Raw genomic sequence first — 21,172 nt, forward strand, 5'->3', positions numbered from 1 at the left:
AATAGTGGGCTGAACGAGAGCAGCATCTTCCAAAGCCTCCTGTTGTAGCCACGGTGTGGGGCAGGGGGGCAGGCAGGCAGCAGAGGGGGTACATGGCTTGGGGGTGAGTGATGGCATGGGGTTTATTAGCTGGAGATGCTGAGTCCAAGATGCCTGTGAGAACCCAGAGAGAAACCACTTGAGCCGCTGGATATGTGGGCCTTGGTTCTGAAAGCCTCTTGGAGTCAGAATTCAAGGTACGGGGTCAGACTGAGCTCACTGAACTAGAACCCGGGGTCACTGCGAGCATGTTGACGTCTGGAGACGCACCCAACACAGGAAGTGGTAGGAATCCCTGAAGACTCCTCACAGGCCGTCCCCCACTGAACTCATGGGGTCAGCCTATGCATCCCAGAGAGATTCTTTACCCCTACCTCACTATTGTAATCAGGGGTGTTCTGACCGGAGATGTCAACAAGACCCCTGTGGAACACCAATTTCTGATGTCCGAGATCCATTTACAAATCAACACCGCCCCGAATGTCCTCGCAACCCCTGCTCCAAATTCTGGTTTGGGGAAGCACACAAAAGAGAAAAGTAGAAAACAGCCTCAGTGATTCCGTGGGGGACACGGTAGAGGGCCCCCCAGGACTGGCTGTGTGTCAACAGAAGGTGACGCAGACTGCTCTCCAGATGCCTGCAGCCCATTTTCATGTTTGAAAACCACAACCAACAAATCATCACAGGGCAGGACTAAATCATAAATAACAGAAACCCACAATTTTCTAACCAAATCTGGGTTTAGAGGTTCAGAGAAGTCTGATGAAATTTAAACCAGCTTCTGTCACAGAGGACAGAGGTAGCCTTGGATTTCCATAAGCTGAGTCAGAGGGACACCCCAGAAGGTGTCCCAGACCCCTGAGAGCTCCCATGTGAGTACAGCTGAGGCGGACAGCGACAGAGGGCGCATGTGCTTTATTGCTTAGGTTGCATATTCAAACAAATACAATAAACCGCATTTTAAAAATGTAAGGCACGTAAAAGCCTCTGTGCAAGTTCCGTATTATTTTTAAATTCCTATTGGCTAATAAAAGTACTTCCACTATAGAACTCGAGTTCTCTAGAAATGCACATGATGGATTTTTTGCATGCAGGATACCCTGAAACATTATCATATCTAACCTCATGGCACAACTGGACAGTCTCAAATCAAAGGTCTGTGTGTAAATAATGATTATAAGTATTATTATATTCGCAAAAACCGTATCAGCTTATCCACATATATACAGTCGGTCCCAAACGTTAGTGATATGAAATCTAAAGGAAGAGATGGCTGCATCTGTGTCCCACTTCTTTAAAGGGAGATTTGGCATCTTTGAGCCGTCCTTGCATAAGTCACGTTGCCGTGTGCAAAGGCCAGGGTTATACGATGCTGAAGACCATGGACAGATACTGTTCATATGACACCTGAATCCAGCCGTCTTGATCCGTATCGTAACGCCTGAATATATCTGTCAACCTCTGGGAAAGAAACACAGGCATTTAGATCTTGATATTTATTAAACAGGAGAAAGAAAATGGGTTTCATAAATACATTTAGGAACCAAATTCACCCAGGTCTCCAGACACCCCCACCTCTGATAAGCCAGGGCAGGGATGCATGGGTGGATATCTGTGACCATGGTCAGTTGGGACAGTGAGGGTAGAGAAGTCGGGGGCGGGGGTGAGCTGTAGGCACAACTCCACAATACACCCCAGCCCTAGGCCCTGGTTTCCCAAATGGTCCAGTGGTGAGCCTGGATCCTCCCTTCCTTATGTAGGACCAACCTCGTGGGGGCCCTTCCTCAAATGCTCACCTTTGGTCTGGTCACTTGCTACTCAGGACACAGGGCAACCAGCCCTGACTCGGCCCCCCGCCCCTTACACCCAATAGGTGAAGGCCTAGACACAGAGAAAGGAAAGGAGGTAGGTGTCCCTGTACAGCCTCAGGGTCCCTCCTGCCCACCCCACCCAGAGGGCTTAGTCTGTTCACAAGCCTGATCCCCCTCAATAGGTCAGGAGCAGAGGGGAGAGTGGCCCCAGGCGTCTCCCCAACTGCTGGGCACTGGACAACCTTAGTAGGCCTGAGGAATCATACGTGCCAAAAGGAAGCAGGCAAAAAGCAATTCCCCAAGACAAGAGAAGGAAACATTGTCCAGGTCCATCACAAGAGCAGGCTGGAGCCCGGGCCCGTGGCAGCAGGTCAGATGGGGTCTGACACAGCTGACCATCCGCTTGGGCATCAGCGGGGGCGTCCCAGCATGCGTTGAGATGCTAATGCCAAACCAACTACTGGAACCCCAGCAGCAGCTAACTCTGCCTTCAAGAACAACAGGCAAGTCTTCTCTATACTTTCTTTGTATTTTCCCAAGATTTCTACAAATTCTCATGCTCTTATGTAAAAATCATTTTCAAAAAGCCTTTTTCTTTTTGTAAAAAAAGCAGATGAAAGAAAACATTTTTTGAGGATATTTTACTTGTGGTCAGCAGCTTTTCTTTTATAGATCTTGCACCTGTGTTGTGTTCAGGGTCACGAAGGAAGGGTGGGTGGGACCAGGACCTGACATGGAGCTGGGAGGCAGTGTCCAGGTAAGCTTCTCATGGGACTCTGATCGTGTTACCCTAGCTACTGAAAGCCTACACTTGATGACCTTTGCTTAAGAAGAAATATAAGGATCAGATGTTTACTCTTGGGACATAACCTCAAATGAAAACTCTAACCCTAGAGCAAATGAGATGCAGACAGTCATGAGATTTTTTACACTACACCTTTTCCTAAAATATTCAGATAACACTGCAAAAACGTAACCCAGGGTCCCCAGACTGAGGCTGAGATGGGGTAAGGCTCTCCCCATTTCAGAGAGCCAAGGCTCAAATGTTAGCACACGGGCTCTCCAACCAGGCCTTGAACAACAGGGACTGGGCTTTTCCCCAGACTCATCGGCAAGGAAATCAGGCCACAGAAACTATACTTTTACTGACCTAGTATTTTAGTGGGGAAAATTTGGGAATGTTTTCCAAAACACCAAATTAAATTAAAAAACCTCATGCCGTTCACATGTCTCAGGGGACTCTAAAGCTGACAAGATGTAACCCCAACCTGGATTCAAACTACAAGGACTTATCTTTCAAAGACAAGTTCTACTAAAGTATTTATGGAAAAACATTTACTTTCCACGGATGGAATTTGTGTCAGAGTGAGGGCTAGGAGTGTTATGGTCACGGAGGAACAACATCAAACTGTCCACCAACTGATAACTGTTGAATCTGAGTGACGGGCATATAAGTTCATCATACCTTTGTCTCTTTTTTTAAATTTGTCAAAATAAAAACTCTGAAAGCTATCTGAGTTTATCAGTTCAGGGCATTTCTAAGCTTCCAATCTATGTGACCTGGATCCCTACATAGAGACAGGAGCAGGGCTCTGGGAAGGAACCACAGGGTCTGCACCTGCTTCCCTCATAGGCAAAGGAACAAGGCCCTGGAGGGAATGTGAAGTGCAGGGGTCAGCGGGATTCATGAGCTTCACCAGATGCTGCCTGGCAATGGCTCTGACACCTGAATGAGGCGCTGTGAGCTCAGAAGCCAGCTCCTGTCCCCGTAGCTTACCTCACACAAAATGGCAGAGCACAGCCAAGATCACAACAGAAAATGTACCCATTTCCTCAGAATGAAAATACAACAGAAAGAGCAGAGTATCCAGGAAAATAACCCACTTGGCTTAGAATACGTGAACTCATCTGAAAGGACTGCTCTGTACCACAGCTGACCCTTGAATGCAGGGGTCAGGGGCAACGAACCCTGGAGTGGTCGAAATCCACGCATAACTCTGATGCCCCAAAACATAATGAACAGCCAACTGCTGATCAAAAGCCTTAGTAATAATGGTACATATGTTTTGTACGTTTTCTGTATTACATGTGTATTCTTACAATAAAGTAAGCTAGAAAAAAAGAAAATAGGGACGCCTGGGTGGCTCAGTGGTTGAGCATCTGCCTCTGGCTCAGGTTGTGATCCTGGGGTCCTGGGATCGAGTCCCAGATTGGACTCCCTGCATGGAGCCTGCTTTTCCTTCTGCCTATGTCTCTGCCTCTGTCTCTCATGAATAAATAAAATCTTAAAAAAAGAAAAAATGTTATTAAGAAAATAAGGAAAATACATTTTCAGCCCTATACTGTATTTATCAAAAAAAAAAATCTGCCTATGAATGGACCAACATATTTGGTCGCATGTTGTTTGAGGGCCAGCTGTACTCCCACGGGGAGAACAGGCTCTACTGGTCACACCTCCGTTCAACAGAACTCCACAGACAAGACTAGCTCTTATAAGCTGCAGAACTGATTCTACTCCATGAAATCACTCATTGCAGGATGGCACTTCCCTCCTTCCCTCGCCCCCTGTGCCACAGCTCAGCTCTGTCAGCCCCCAGGGAGCCCCAATTACCTGCAAGACAATGCAGCCCTGGATGAAGTCATCAAATGCAATCTGCCCCCGTCCTTGTCTGTCAAACTTGCGAATGAGGATGTCATGAAACTGGTCAGAGAGCCGGTACCCTGGAAGAGAAGTGTGAGAATGAACACAGGCCAGGAGAGTGGACATCCCATCAACACTCCCATCCTCTTCCCATAAGGCCCTGCAGCCTCTTACATCTGCTGATAACAAATGACAAACGACCGAGGCTGGGATGGGAAACACAAGGCGCAAATTCGCTCACATGCACTCTGGGAACAAAGCCCTCACTCTGCAGTACTCCCCATGTGCAGTCTTGCCAATGGCTGACTCGCAGACCACCACCTTCTTCTGCAAGGGTGAGTGTCATAGGTGGCCAGCACCATCGGGTACAGCAGGTCATTCAGGTGAGCTCACTTGTTCACATCCAGGAGACTCACTTTATAGTGCTGCACCCCAAGATCACCCCGCAGGGCAGCCAGGCTTCATTATCAAGTTTTCATCTTACAAATGGTAAGTTTCATTGTACATTTGAAAGACCATATTACTGAAGACTTCCAAATAATCAGAATGTAAACTCAGGGAATAGCAGAGCAATTGATGGGTACTCCCCTACATATAGCACACTGACACTAGGAAATGCAAGGTTACAAGGAATAAGGCAGCCCCATAAAATTCACAACCACTCAAGGGTCATCAAATCTTATGACAAAGAGCCACCGATTCCACCTTCAACTTACTGAAGGTCCTGAAAAGGTCTCCAACAGGGAGGCGGTCCTGAAGACACGACGATACCTCTCGGGGCCACTCTAGACATAGACAAGCACACCTACTTCCTTCCCTCCTAATCCCACTACCTGTGTGACTGTGGAGTCCTTACTTATTCAGGAGACAAGATCCAGGGGCCAAATATATTTACTGGTTTTCGGTCCTGCTGGAATCTTTGCAAGGATATATGTACACCTATTATCTGAGTGAATTTCATAGTTAATTACCTGCATAAACGCTTAATTACTTCACTAAAAAAAGATTCAAACATGCACACACATGACAGTACCTTCCAGAGTGGTCAGCATACTCTATACATCTGTGACTTAAATCCAGGGCTCCCTTCCCTGCCAGCTGAAGGCAAGACAGGATCCCTGACTTAAATAAAAGAGACAGTAGGTCCTGGATCGGGACCAAACCCCTGGCCCCTCTGAGTCTCCTCTCCTCACACCTGGCACCTATACCACCTGTGGACAGGTAAGAAAGGCCCAGGTTGGTAAGGGCTGAGCTCACCAGGGTGTGGAGAGCAGACGACAGCCATCGCTGTGCGGGTCTCCTGCCCACACAGAACACACAGGATGCATACTCAGGAGTGGTACAGACCACAGAAACAACTTCTATCATCCCTGTGATTAGCTTCCAGAATCCCTGGCCTTCAATACTAATGTAGAGAGAACAAAACGAATGAAAACCACACTAGGAAAATGAGTGATGAACAAACAGAGTACAAAAGAGACGTTTATGTAAGAGGCAAAATCTGGGAGCAGACTCTTCTCTGAGAACTTTCTCCATTGAAAATCCACATCATGATAACCCTATCCTCATAAATTAAGTGGGGGTATCCTCTGGAAATGCAGATCAGAACAAGGTGGCTCACACCGATCAGTGTGTCTGGTATCAGAGACCAGAAACCCCACATGTTGGCGAGGATGTGCACTGTTGGTGGGAAGCAAACTAGTGCAGCCACCGCTGCAAACAGTATGGAGGTTTCTTGAAAAGTTAAAAATAGAGCTCCCACATGATCCAATAATTCCGCTTTTGGGTATTTACCCAAAGAAAATGAACACACTGATTCGATCTGCACTCTCACATTCACTGCAGCATTATTTACAGCACCCAGGATATGGAAGCAGCCCAAGTGACAGACCGGGAGACAGACACAGAAGAGGTGTGCACACGCAGGAATATCAGGCAGCCATAGAAAAAGATGATGCCTCTGGCGACAGTATGGATGGGACCTAGGGTGTGTTATGCTAAATGAAGTAAGTCAGAGAGAAAGACAAATACCAGATAATTATAGAACAAACATAGAAACAGACTCCTAAGTAACGGGTGGTGTTGGAAGAAAGAAGTGAAGAGGATTAAGGAGAACAAACCTGAAGTTATAAAATCAGTCAGTCAGGAGACAAGATGTCCAGCATAGGGAAGACAGTTGATCATACCGCCATGGGGTGACAGATGGCGACTATGACCCTGGTGAGCACGGAGTGCCTTACAGCACCCTCCAATCTCTATGTTGCGCACCTGACACTCATGTAACATTATGTCAGCTCTACTTCAACTAAATTAAATGAAAAACAAAAAAACAAAACAAACAAAGGTGGTGCCCTCTGTGTGCAGCTCCCCCAGCCTGTGGCCCTGGTCAGACCTGATGTGCTGGCCACAGGGCCGCACCCTGAATATAGGAGAGTGAGGTTCTCTACTGAGAACAAGCACAGGAGGGGTGAGACATCACAGCTGTCCTGATGACCCCACAAGTCACCAACTGCCTATTCTCAGCACCCTGTGTGACAGCATACCTCCAAAAACCTGGCTGCTTATCAGTAACTACTCTCCAGGGTACAGAAACTACAGCAAGGAACAGACCTGGGACAGGGCATCCACTCATGTGTATAACCAGCCTGTGGCATAAAAAAGGGGTGGGGGCTGCTCGTGGACCTGCTAGGACCCCAACTCATGCGAATGGGCTGCTAATTTCTAAGGTGGGTCCACGGCACCAATTTTTGTGAGCAAATGTCCACATGTTCCAGGGATGCAGAATAAAGTGTTCTGGGGTAACACGGCACAAGCCTTGCAGTCCTTGGTGCATAAAACAGAGACAAAGCAGATGCAGCACCAAGTCGATACTAGCTGAGGTGAGTGACACTGAATGGAAGGGCCTGTGCTCTGATAAGCTCTTCGTCAGAAAGCAGTGAGCTGGCTGGGCAGGGAGGGAGGGGGAGCTGTCCACACCTGACTGCCTTCCCCACATGGGAGGACAGCACCATGTGGGGGACTCCTACTCATCAAGCTGTCAGGGCCCGCTATTAGCGGGGTGAGGGTGTGCCTCACACACTCCCTTACTTTCAGGTCTCTGTATCGGGTGCACAGCACATACCAGACCTGAGTTTTAAAAAGGAATCCGTGAGCTATCATACCCAGCATGTGGGCCTGAGAGGGTAACCCAACACACCCAGGGTTGGCCCAAGACATGGAGTGGACAGACGTCAGAGGACACTTTCAGGCTCGATCCCCCCACCCCCGATTCCCTCATGCGTGTGCAGAGCTGGAATGCGGTCCCCCTGCTTGACCACGGCCACACATCTGTTCTTAGAAGCTGAAACTGGACAGGAATCTTTGCTTCAATTACTACCGAAAATCTTCCAAAATTATGTGGAAAGGGTAACAACGTCCCTTTCTGGAGAAGGCCTCAGAAATCAAGAACCAATTGTAGGAATAGACTTGTTAGAACACTGAAGAAATGCTATAGCAGAGTATTTACTTTCTCTAGCAAATGTCTATAAGCCAGGTAGGAGCCTGACCTCGCCCAGCCCAACTGTGAGGGACTGCCACATGACCTCCATGACTGAGGCTGGAGGACGGGATACTGCCCACCTCAGTGCTCCCACTGTGAGCTCTAAGGACCCAGTGGGTCCCTGGCACAAAGGAAAGAGGGCTATAGGCCTGATGACGCTAGAAGTGCTGTGTTCCGACACCTGAGGTCACTTGTCTGCACACAGTTCACAGGACCCAGCTTCTCTCAAGCTGTCCTCGGCCTCCTGTTCCTTCCAGCCCCAGGACCACTCTCTGTAGATGGCTCCCACTGTCCCTCCCAGCCCTTCCGTATGACCCTCCCCATCCCCCAACCAAAGGGCAGAGCAAAGTCAGCTGTGTTCCCAGTCCCAACACAGAGAACCTGAGGCCAAGTCCTCCCTAATCCTGACCCACACCTAGCGAGCCAAGAACACAAACTTCCCAGGGAGTCCCAGAGTCTTTAACTGAACAGCACAAGAATTCATAAGGAAAGAGAAAGAGAAGATGGTCATAGAGTGCACACCCAAAGGGAAAATGGGAGAAGAGTAGAAGTTGGCAACATATTAACAAGAGAATTAAGATGTACTTTGTATTATTAAAACTCAAAATACCTAGAAGTTCATTAGTACATTATAATGATACGTCACAGAAAATAAAGTACCTGATTTGCTTCTAGAAGGCATTCACAAGTAGCCTTTTAAGCAAATGCAGAATGGGTTTTATGATGGGGCCCAGTGAACAGAGGGCTGAGTCAGATCATCCCAAACATACCAGAATCTGGGTGGAGCTCCCACAAGCCTTGGACAAGTAGTCCGTGTCCATGTTTACTTGATATACGAAAAATCCCAACTTCCTTGAAGACCCACACACCAGCATCAGAGGCCCACTGGCCCACTCTGGAAAGGCTGTGTACACACTCCTGGTGGCACGGCATACTTGGGCTGACACGCACATGAGAATGGGAGCTCGCACTCCTACCAACGCTGTGCCTGAGGCATGCGACTGGCACGGCCACTTACAGAATCTATTACAAATACCCGATCATCTTGCTATGTGTTGTGATATATCTCGCATCACAAGCCGCCTGACATTTTATTTTCACTTATTCCCATGCAACTGTTTGCAAAGCTACCATATTCTCAGTGTGCGTGTGACATCACTCCATTTCACAAAGATAAACGATTGCATAGCCCTTATCTCATTTTGGATGGAAAAAAACACATAAAGCCTCCATGTCAAATATAAGCCTTCAGGATATAAATAATATCAAAATATAAATCTGTATGATGTCAACAAAAATTTCATAGTTAAAAAAATCAGTAAACTGAGGGACACCTGGGCGGCTGAGTCGGTTAAGCATCCGACTCTTGATTTCAGCTCAGGTCATGATCTCAGGGTCATGAGATCCAGGCCTACCTAAGATTCTCTCCCCCTCTGCCCCTCCCCCACTATCTTAAAAAGAATCAGTAAACCGAACAAAGTAAAAACATTAATGGCACCTCGCCTCCAAAATGAAACATGCTACACAATCACCATAAGTGAATTACCAAAACCTGAGAGTGCTTGCTTGAGCTCGTTCTTGTCGATCATCCCAGAGTTGTCCCTGTCGTAGGTGCGGAAGACATTCTGCCAATCTGTGATGTACTTCCAGACGCCAGTGAACTCGCTAAAGTTCACACCAGCTTTGTTCTCTCGGTCAAACATAGCTGAGACAGAAAGGAACATGAGTGGTATGCAGTGGTGGCACGTCAACGTCACCACGTAAGCAGCTCCATCCCAGCACAGTAGCTCCCACACCCCCCTGGGGCCCGCTGCCTGCCCAGCTGCCCAGGAACATAAGGCCCGCTGGGCGCCCCCGCTCTGTCAGGAAGAAATGGAGGCCTCGAGTGAGGCAGCCACCTCCACGGTCCAGCTCTGCGGGCAGTTCCTCCTTTCTGCAAGAGGACCGAGAACCACCCCTGCAGGCCCACTCCAGTTAGAAAAAGACTCTTCGGGCTTTAGATTGTTTTGTCAGTAAGACCTGTTTTTCATTAAAAAAAAAAAAAAAATCAGCCTAGGGGCCTGGGTAGCTCAGTCAGTTAAGCTTCCAAATCCTGATTTTGGCTCAGGTGGTGACCTCAGGGTTGTGGGATGGAGCCAGCTCCTCTGAGCTCAGCAGGGAGTCTGCTCTCTCCGTCTCCCCACCTCCCCCTCAAATAAATACATCTCTGAAAAAGAAGAAAACAGCCCCATTCCAGGTCCAGATACGAAAGAACCTCTGACTGCAATTACATATAGAGGCAAAGTGGTTGAAAATACATATAAAAACTCAGCCTGAAAGACTGTATGCAGAAACAACAGATCATTTGGTCTCTTTTCACATAAAGAGGCCAAGAGAAGACTGAAAGGAAAGAGCTCTTGGTTGCTCAGACGTACACCATAATTCACGGAGAGCTCCCGTAAGGAAACACCAGGTCAGAGCTGAGCATCAGTGTTTCTGCCAGTCAGCAACCGTGCAAGGTGTGGACAGCGTGTGAAGCATGCTGGGCCCGTCTGGACACGGACTCTCCAGGGCTGGGAGCGCAGGTTGAAGGCCACAGGCCACAGGCACAACCTGCATCCAAGCGCCAGGAGTATGCCTGCGCAGGTGGGACATGGCACCGTTACTTACATATGATGGAGCGGACAGTCACTGGATTAAATGGAGTCCATGTGCCTGAAGATAAATGATAAGAAATAGAGTCAGAGAAAATCGCTTCAACAGCAAGCTCTAAGACTCTAACCTGTAACATCAGAAGCTAAAGAAAGTAACCCACTGCTCACGGGAAGACCTCAGCCACCAGAAATGTCCCCATGGGGTGCCACCCTTGGGGGGACATTTCTGGTGGCTGTATGCATGTTGTTGTTGGGGTCCTATCTCGCAACAGACATCCGTTCAAAGCTGTTTATGATGAGGTGAAGCTGGGGGCTCGTTCTTGTTTACCACATAAACGAGATAAAACCCTATCTTTACATATGCTCCACGCTCAGCATGTATCCCCACACAAGTCCTGAACTCACGACCCTGAGATCAAGACCCAAGCTAAGATCAAGAGTCAGACACACAACCAATGGAGCCACTAAGATGCCCCTGGTTTCAGAGCATTTTAATATACACTCTATTTTCAAGGAAGGCAGTTACCAGGTAAGTTGAGAAGTACTGAAAAGCATACCATAAAACCATGCCTTAAACATTTTCTCCTGAAATTACAGTCTGTGTGTTTTTATTATTTTCCTTGACGGTGTGAAAAGGTAATTATAATTATAGTATATGTGCTGCCAAAGCGAGCACATGAAAAGGTAATTATAGTATTCTATGATTCACTTCAGAATTATAATGGGGATATTACAGGATATTTGTTATAAAGGGCACTGTTGAATCTCATAGAACTCTTTATCAACTGATAAAAAAAAATGTTCACTAGATACCTCTATGCCCCTGAGCGATTTATACCATTATCAACTTTTATACTTACTAAAAACAAAGTTAAAAAATGCAGTGTCTCTCCCCACATCCCACTTGTATAAAAACACCTCCTATTTTCTTCTATATATAAATCTGTTTCCATTTTTTATCTCCACACAGAGACCCATTCCCTGACCTCACATAAAGGGACCTTTTTGCTCAAGTTTGAGGCCTTCTTGGATATGGGTGGTGGCAGGAGAGTCTGAAGGGTACCACCCCTCACACGCTACCACATTAGCCTTCCCACTGCAACTCTCGAGGACCACGCCCGCTCGACCCAGGGCTCATGCACATGCTTCTTGTCTCCACCTCCCAAACACACGCGTACCCTTCACCCCTCCCCTCTCCTACTGTAAGCTGCAGGAGAAAGCATCCCCAGGAGAGCTTTCCCTGAGCACCCCACCTTCCCTCAGTCCCTAAATGAAATCCATCTCCTCTACCAGTGCACATTTGAGCTTCCTGTTTGGAATATCTGCAACCATAATTACTCAGTGAAGGTTGTTCTTCCCCTAAATGGCACACTACAGGGCTACATAAGCATCTTCTACAGGCTTTAAGATGTTGAGGGGAAGGGTGAGTGGCACCCTGTATATAAAGCTATTGGGAAAAGTATTACTGAAAACCAATATAGTAAGAACACTATGTTACAAAGAACCCAACAGAAAGGAGAATTCTAAACACAGAATGTCACTTCTTTGCTGTTTTCCCTCCCTCACCCCAGGCTGCTGCAAGCACTGAACTGCTATTCCACAGGAGATGGCCCAGCACTGACCAGAAGCCCCAGGAACCCAGGAACCCAATGCACCTGTTGGAGTCTTCCCTCCACCTCTGATATAGGCTGATAATGAGCCCTCAATCTGTAGAAGTAAAGCCTACAGACCCTCCTCACTGTGAGCAGAAGCATCATGGGGCCATCTCTGCCAATGACTTGTCCAAAGAAGTGTGAAACAAAAGCAACACAAGTGTAACAGTTAAGTAAAGTGCAACACGAGCACTTGTGGTGAGGGCCAGGTGCCACCGGGATAGGCATGCATGGACTGCCCAGAGAGGGTGCATCCCTGAGGCGACCCAGCGGAACCAGCAGCCATGCTGGAGGATTCCAGGCTCAGGAGAGAGCAAGAGGTCACCTGGAGCTGAGGCAAGGATGGAGAGAGGCTGCCCTCAAGCACAAGGCCCACAGGTCTGCTACTGTGCAAGGGCGAAGGTGGAGGCAGGCTGTCAGTGCCTCGCTCATCCTTCTATCACCCAAATGGGGCCTGACTCTCCAAAGAAACCAAGGGATAACAGCCAGGCCGCTTCTCAGACTAAACATCAAAGCTCAACAACCCACAGGGAGGCTGAAACACTGCCACATGCAGACATTTAGATACATGAAGCATTAAATGCATTTGAGTGTCAGCCTGAAAATCTAACTACTTTAGAAAACAGTTTTCTAAGAAAACAAAGCACCGTGCAAATAACCACTATTTAAAGAGCTCATGACAACAACATACATTTTTCACAAGCCCTATACCCTCAGTATAAAACTCTATCCCAGGTTTTCTGTGCCATCCCGAATTTCAAACATTCCCATCTGCTTTTCCCAGACACTAACATGTTTGGATATCAGAACCACTCATCTTGAGAAAGACTTCCTGTCAGATTTTTTTTTTTTAATTTTTATTTATTTGTGATAGTCACACAGAGAGAGAGAGGCAGAGACACAGGCAGAGGGAGAGGCAGAGACACAGGCAGAGGGAGAAGCAGGCTCCATGCACCGGGAGCCTGACGTGGGATTCGATCCTGGGTCTCCAGGATCGCGCCCTGGGCCAAAGGCAGGCAGGCACTAAACCGCTGCGCCACCCAGGGATCCCTCCTGTCAGATTTTTAATTAGAAATAGATGATCAGGGCAGCCTGGGTGGCTCAGGTGGTTTAGCACCACCTTCAGCCCAGGGTGGGATCCTGGAGACCTGGGATCGAGTCCCATGTCGGGCTCCCTGCATGGAGCCTGCTTCTCCCTCTGCCTGTATCTCTGCCTCTCTCTCTCCTCTCTGTGTATTCTCATGAATAAAATATATATATATATATATATATATATATATATATATATGTAAAAAATCACGGTACCCAGAAATCGTGCTTTAATTTCATCTCAAAGAACTAAAGAAAACATTTACATGGAAAATCAGGTTTTTCCATGTAAATTTAGTATACTTTTTTTACCCATAATTTGAGAGTGGAGCTAAAGCTTTAAGAAGCAACCTTAAGGGATCCCTGGGTGGCACAGCGGTTTGGCGCCTGCCTTTGGCCCAGGGCGCGATCCTGGAGACCCAGGATCGAATCCCACATCGGGCTCCTGGTGCATGGAGCCTGCTTCTCCTTCTGCCTATGTCTCTGTCTCTCTCTCTCTCTCTCTCTGTGTATGTGACTATCATAAATAAATAAAAAATTAAAAAAAAAAAAAAAAGAAGCAACCTTAAGCAAATGATGACAGCCTAAGGAACCATCTGTAGTTACAGAGGCAGAGACAATCCCCATCAGGATCCTCTATTATTTTCCCATTCAACCCTCAAGCACACAAATGATTGCAGGAATCTCCATTTTCAAAGGGGAAAAAAAAAATCCATTCTGCTCTATGATAATATATTTATTGTCTCTACTCTCCAAAAAGTTTTCTTTCTTAAAATTATGTCCTGTTAACCACAAACTTAAATTTTGGCTTCAGTGAATGGTTGAGGATTAAGACTTCATAACACCTAGCATTCGTACAACTGAAATATCTAACTATTTTGAATCTTTTGGGGGGGAAAAAATCAGACTTTTAAAGACATCATTGGGCAGCCCGGGTGGCTCAGTGGTTTAGTGCTGCCTTCAGCCCAGGGCGTGATCCTGGAGACCCAGGATTGAGTCCCACATCAGGCTCCCTGCATGGAGCCTGCTTCTCCCTCTGCCTGTATCTCTGCCTCTCTCTCTCTCTCTGTGTTTCTCATGAATGAATAAATAAACATAATCTTTAAAATAAAATAAAATAAAATAAAATAAAATAAAATAAAATAAAATAAAATAATAAAATAAAATAAAATAAAATAAAATAAAATAAAATAAAATAAAAATAAAGACATCATCATTGATCTGTTTCCACTTTACTTCATCAGACTGGGAACTCCCAAAGAGACTTCTGCCAAAGAGAAGGTGTAGCAAGTCCTGCAGGGGTGGATACCCAGCACTGGCATTCAATGCACAGAATCTGCAAGATTTTGGTGCCTCTTTGTGTTCAGCAAAATTCTACACTTCACCAGTTTTCTTCAGTTACAGCTTCAAATAGAACCAGAAATATGGCCTTACTGAAAAGCAATCTGAATACTGATCAACAGAATTAATGATGCTATACCCCTTGATCTGATAAATCTCACTTCTAGAAATTGATTCTATGAAATTTTGGGTCAAATTACTACAGTACTTACATGAATGAAAATTAGAAACAACGTAAATGACTAATAGTGAAACACTGTGAATTCCATCACTGTAGATACACTGTCTCAATTCCATACCAGGCAGATGTAGGATCTGGCCCATTGGGGCTTGGCTCAAGGGGGAAAAGGATCTAAACTTCCAGTCTTCCTATTTTTATATCCAAAGAAACTGGGGCCAAAGATGTGATGCACCCAAGCCCACGGAGTAATTTGTCAGTAAAGCCAGGTCCACCAAATCCCAACTTTCTTTTATTTCTATCTGAAACTCTGGCTGGGCACGTTTCTGGAAAAGTTCTGGAAAGAGCACACAGGTCAGGCTACGGGTCCGCAAGGACACCCTTGGACTCCAACACTCAGTTTGTTACAATGAAAGGACAATAAAATCAACAAGGGGAAAAGGCACTAGGAGAAGCCCAGTGGAGACTGTGCAGCCCAGGACGCGTTCACTCCTCCAGCTATGAGCTGTGAGAACACAGGCAAAGGGCTGTCAAGTAGAGAAGCTTCCATGTCTAGAGTACAGGGTTTCTCTTGGGGTCCATCATGGAAGCTCCAGGTACCCAGAGAGAAAGCAGGTGTCTGCCATAAATCAGACTGTTAGTACCAACTATCCAGGCAAATAGGCACCACAGAACTCAAGGTCCGTGGTGGACAAAAAACTCTTCTCAGTCAGAACCTCCCAGGAGGCAGCCAGCCATCAAAACCCCTCCTGGGAAGGAGCAGGCTCTGAGCATCCCAGGCCTGCGGAGCCAGTCCTCCCCCATACACAGGCAGAAGGATGCGGAGGGTGAATCTCTAACAGCCCCAGCTGCATCCTCAGCAGCAAACACTCCTACCCATGGAACGGGGCCTGTGGGGGCAGAAGCAGAGATGGGAGCAGGAGCACAGTCTGCGGGGACTGTCTGCTTCTGTGGTCTGATTTCTTTCATTTCTTCTTACTATGATCCCCAAGACAGCTGGAACTCTATTTTGATAAAAATACCTTAAAAAGAGTATATGACTATTATTTCTTAAAGTACAGCTAAAAAATATCTACATAGGTTTTGTGAAGGCAAATTTACAAAAGCACAAAAAAGAGGCTTGACCAAAATTAAATTCCCGTAATTCCAAGAATATGGTACAAGTTAAAAAAAAGAAGAGGCACCAAACTGAAGATAGTCTATAACATGTCATTTCAAAAAGAAGGCAAGAGGGGTGCCTGTAGGGCACAGTAGGTGAAGCGTCTGCCTTTGTCTCAGGTCATGATCCTGGAGTCCTGGGATTGAGCCCAGCATCAGTGGAGAGTTGGCTTCTCCTTCTGTGGCTCCCCCAGCTTGTACTGTCTGTGTCTCTCTCTCAAATAAATAAAATCTTAAAACAAACAAACAAACAAACAAAACAAAACAAAAACAAAAAAACAGAAGAAGGCAAGAGAACAGTCTTCTTCTGTCTTTCTTCATACCTATTAACCATACACCTCCCCGAGAGCAGTCAATTTTAGAAGTTTTCCTATGGAAAAAAATCTTATAAAAGGCTCAGTGTATGGGACGTACAAGTACTCTTTCAGGATGGTTTCAACTAGATTTTAGCAGACAGCACACATACACAGATTTAATTAAAGTGAGAAACCCTGCAAGTTTGAAGCTTCAGTTTTCCCACTAATAATAGACTAGGTAAACCAATATCCTGAAATAGCCTAATATTGCCGTTCTAATATGAAAACAGAAGCCTATTCCTGGGGGAAAAAAAATTAGAAGTCAAAATAGTTTCAATTGCATCAGTTATGGGAAGTCAAGGGGAATGAAGAGGGCAAAGATGGGCCTACCCAGAAGCCAGTTTCTGCTCACACACTACAGCTGTGCACAGGAGCCCAGCCTGGCCTTCCTTCAAGAAGTAGTCTAATGGCCAGAGACACCTATAACAATGATCACACGAAGCTAGAATGGAGAGTGTCAAGGACAAAGCAGCGATGCCACAGTGGCTCAAAAGCAGGAGCAGACACATTCCTTCATGCAGAAAACGTGAAACTCAGAAAGTACACAGAACCCTCCCAAGGAGTGGACACCAACATGGAGAGCTGGGAAGACACCAGGGCTCAGCGTGCTTTGAGAGCCTAACTGTGAGGACTAAACCCACAGTACAACATGAGCAGAAGCATTGAAGGGTACCAGCAACACGCATCTGTATTTAGATCCTGGCTCTACAGCTTGAGTGTGGTAAGGACGACCTCAGCAAGCAGTATTATCATCTACTCTGTGAACCTGGATCATTAATAACCTAATGCTTTATGGCAGAAAGGATTTAAATTTATAAAGGTAGCCACAATAGAGAAAAATGAGATAAATTTTAAGTGTGTTGGATAGGAAAAGAAAAGTAGGATAATAAAGTAAGGAGTCTAAGACTAGGTCAGAAAAATTGACCTCTCAAAATTCTAAATTCACCCAGTGGCAAGCCACCAATTTAACTTTCATTTTTTTAGCAGCTAATTTGAAGAGGAAAATGTAATTGGTTAAAAAAATTCAGGGTTACTAAGATACACACAAACAAGACAGAAGAACCAGCACAGGTGCTTGGAACACCAGAGGCACCGTGCTCCTGGGAGAAGTGGGGTGGCTGTCTCTCTGGCACCTGCCCCATAGACAGTGTGGAGGCTGCTGTGCCTGCTCTTGGGTTAACAGTGACCACCTGCTTCTGAGGCCAGTTCACGCCTCCAACAAAAGCTGAGGGAGTCCCACTGGGCAACTCAATGAAAGTACCTCCACAAGGGCCACTGAGACAGTCCTGACCACACTTAAGAGTCGAGTTTAACCAGATTTAACCGATTTCAAAGGATCTTAGCAATGGTGAACCAAACATCCTCTAGGCAATTGTTAATAAACACTCTCTTTTAAACAGGTTCAAGATCAAGTTCTGACAGAGTAAAGACCCATCTTCTTTAATAAGCAGCCGAAATAGAAGCAGCAGTGACACCATGTAGTGAAAACATAGAAGCCTAAACCTACAGGTCAGAAGAGGTCCCGCCACCACATCCCCAGGGCTCATAGGACAATGCCGATGGGTGATTTGGTTTGTTAAGTGCTCAGCACAGTGCCTACATGCACTGGATGCTCAGTCAGTGGCAACTGTCATCATCATCACCATCCCCTGAGCTGGCTCCCTGGCCAGGAACAATACTACTACTGTACCCTCAGCCGGCAACACTGAACCCTGCTGCGTGCCTGGCACTGTACCAAGCGCTCTGCACGCATTTCCTCCATCTACACACCCAGAAAGGTCAAGTCCTTACCCAAGGTCACATTCCTAGAACTTCTGGGGCCAGGATTTGAATCTAAGCAGGAGCCCTCTGCAGGGACACCATCATGCTAATGAGGGCAGAGTGTGACCATCATTCCCTGAGGGGTTTCACACAAATCCAAACCTGGATGGCACTCTCGAAACTTCAAGCAAACAGACAAAAAGATGTCCAAATGGGTCCTGGGTCAGTCCTCACTTACTGGAAAAGAACGCAAAAGGAATGACCCCTGAGAGCACTCTCACTGTAGTGGCTAGATTCTTTCACAAATGACTGTGAAGACATCTGTTTTGGTCAATAATCAGAAAGGGGTTTTTTTGTTTTGTTTTTTTGAGAGAGTGGGAGAGGGTGAGAGTGGGCCAGTGCAAGGGGGCGGGGGAATCCCAGACAGGTTCCACCCCAGCATGGAGTCGGACACGGGGCTTGATCTCACGAGCTTGAGATTGTGACCTCAGCCGAAATCAGAATTCGGACATTTAACGGATTCAGCCACCCAGGCACCCCAACACTTAGAACGTTTTAAGCCAGATCTGCTAACGTAGCCTGCTGGATTCCAGCTTGTTTTGACATCTTTCTAGTAACCCAGTCTTCTACTCCTCCAAGTGAAACTCAAGCCCTTGGAGACACAAAAAATGAAAAGATGATAGTAAGAGAAGAAACAAGAAGGCATAGTCATCAAAGCTGAAGTAAAGAGTTTTCTTGGTTTCCTGAACACAGCAACATACATACATGTCCGCGGCCCACGCGTTAAACGCTGGAAAAAGTCAGTGATATGTACCATTCTTTAAACTGCCTCCCACTAATAACAGTAGGTCTCTCAACGTCTTAGAATCAATCCCCTTAAAACCTTCAATGACACACCTCTGGAAAGAGAAGCTACAAATCTTAAGAATCAGAGAAGACAGTGGCATCTGAGGGATTTTTACAAGAATACATAGCCAGGTGTTCACTGAAGTAAAGGGTCTCAAACAGTACTTCCACGGATTAATCATGCTGGAAGCGGCAAGAACCGGACTCCACCGAGAGCCTCCAACACACCACCACAAGAGCCAGGACACTGTATCCCGGTCTGAGCGCCTAGTATTCCCCCACCGATAAAACCACCTTCCCACAATCCAGCTGCCAGCGCCAGCCCTCCAACATCCCAGTCACTTCCCCGTGCTGCCCCGGCACCTTGTGATCCTCTCCAGAGAGGTTGGAGAGATGCAGCTACCTGAGAAACTCAGCGATCTTCAATGTACCTCAAAGTGCATCTACACTTCCTATCCTTCCCTAAAGCCTCCCTGCAACCCCCATTTCTCAAGAACTCAGCAAGACACTTGGAGCAGGACGTCACTTGGCAAAATAAATCAGAAGCACCTCCACCACGTGCCAGCAAGAAGAGTTAGGCCTTAGTAAGTCCTCTGTACTTGGAAAAAGAAATTGTTTACAACAAGATGGGTCAGATTCAAAGTTCAGGTCCTACTCACCGTTGGAGAGTGCTTGCTGAAGCTCGTTGTCTGATATCACCCCGCTCCTGTCTTTATCAACCCTACAAAATCAAGACCGGTGATTAAAAGTGCAGGACAAGCAAAACACAGCAAGCACACACGTGGACCTCTTGTGTCAATTCTATATTCACTCTGGTGGCCTCCTTCCCATGGCCCTTCCACTGCACTCAGCCAGGGTGTCTCCCGAATTCTGCTGGGAATAAGGAGATGCATGAGCCCCTGCTCTCATCCTAAGTGCTCCACCAGCCAAAGTCCAAGTCGGTTCTCCCCAGAGACACTGAACCACTTCTTCTCTCTTACACCTTCTCAAGCCTTTCTGCTTTGCTTCCCTTTGGCCAGCCTGAATTCCACCTGCACCAGTTCCTCTCCTTTCCACAAACCGCAGAAACACTGCCTCAGACAAGTCCTTTCCTGGCTGTGGGCCATTCAGGTCCCGGTCACTCATTCACTTGGAAGGACGACCCAGGATACAAGTACCAGCTTCCTTCGCAGCCGAGGCAGCTTAACAGCATTGAAGCAGCCTGTGTTTCTGTTTACCCTAAACAAGCATCCGGGAGACCTCCAGGAGCAGCAAGCTCCTCAGCCCGCAGGCTCTTGGCTGTTGGGGACGTGTGTGTAGGCGTGTAGGCGGCACCTCAGGGCATCTGGGGGCGGGGCTCTGCACCTGGACGCCCCCCCCACCCCAGAGCGACGGGTGAGCCCCAGGGCGGCAGCAGGGTGGGGGGGTGCAGAAGGCCCGGGAGAGGCCTAAGGGAGCCAGGCAGGAGGCCAGGGTGATGGGAAGACTAAGTGAAACAGGAAGGAGGCAGTGGGGAGGCCCGTTGGAGCCAGGAAGGAGGCCAGAGCAGACAGACTGGAGGGAATCAGGAAAGAGGAGGGGAGGGGAAGCCAGAGGGCAACTGGAAGGAAGCTGGGCGGGGGAGGAGGCCAGAGGGAAGCCAGGAAGGAAGCCCAGGGGAGGCCCAGGGGAGGCCGGAGGAAAGCCAGTGGGAAGCCAGGGAAGGCTGGTGGGAGGCCAGGAAGGAGGCCAGGAAGGAGGCCAGGAGGGAGGCCGGAGGGAAGCCAGGGAGGAGGCCCAGAGGAGACCGGGGGTAGGCCAGGAAGGAGGCCAGGAAGGAGGCCAGGAGGGAGGCCAGGAGGGAGGCCGGCGGGAGGCCAGGAAGGAAACCAGGAAGCAGGCCGGGGGAGGCCGGTGAACCTGGTAAGCGCCCGGGTGGCGCCGGGCCTCACCTCTGGAAAACGTTCCACAAGAAGCTCTGGTCCGGCAGCGCCGCGCCCCCGGCCGGGCCAGCCCCGGGCCCCGGGCGGTAGGAGTAGGCGGCCATGGGCCCAGGCGGCAACGCTGGGCCGAGCTCCCGGGAACGCTGGAGACCCGGGCGGCTCCACTTCCGCCTCTGCTGGGGCGGGGCCTGGCGCTGACGCCACTTCCGGGGACGCCGGAAGGCGGTG

The 21,172-nt window shown here is 47.7% G+C and overlaps 1 protein-coding gene across 2 annotated transcripts; it reads right to left on the reverse strand.

The window, feature by feature from the left end:
• Positions 1–939: 939 nt before the first annotated feature.
• On the reverse strand, positions 940–21,133 carry PDCD6 (programmed cell death 6). 2 transcript variants are annotated; one of them, XM_077879698.1, is made up of 6 exons: positions 20,954–21,133; positions 19,703–19,764; positions 10,679–10,723; positions 9,582–9,734; positions 4,462–4,571; positions 940–1,500 (listed from the first exon to the last, which is right to left on the reverse strand). In XM_077879698.1, the coding sequence occupies exons 1-6, from the start codon at positions 21,046–21,048 to the stop codon at positions 1,402–1,404; spliced, it is 564 nt and encodes a 187-aa protein (XP_077735824.1). In that variant the 5' UTR covers positions 21,049–21,133; the 3' UTR covers positions 940–1,401. The 2 variants fall into 2 exon arrangements, with proteins under 2 accessions (XP_077735824.1, XP_077735823.1); XM_077879697.1 differs by having other exon boundaries at positions 9,576–9,734; positions 20,954–21,131.
• Between the last annotated feature and the right edge of the window lie 39 nt (positions 21,134–21,172).

Source organism: Canis aureus, chromosome 31 (assembly GCF_053574225.1).
Source record: "Canis aureus isolate CA01 chromosome 31, VMU_Caureus_v.1.0, whole genome shotgun sequence".
Taxonomy (NCBI): Eukaryota; Metazoa; Chordata; class Mammalia; order Carnivora; family Canidae; genus Canis; species Canis aureus.

Excerpts from the sequence above, each read along its gene's own strand:
- PDCD6 (XM_077879697.1), bottom strand. The coding sequence starts at position 21,048 with ATGGCCGCCTACTCCTACCGCCCGGGGCCCGGGGCTGGCCCGGCCGGG. Across the intron at positions 10,724-19,702 it reads TCAGCAAGCACTCTCCAACG|GCACATGGACTCCATTTAAT; the intron begins GTGAGTAGGACC and ends ATTTATCTTCAG. Across the intron at positions 1,501-4,461 it reads AGGGCTGCATTGTCTTGCAG|AGGTTGACAGATATATTCAG; the intron begins GTAATTGGGGCT and ends TTTCTTTCCCAG.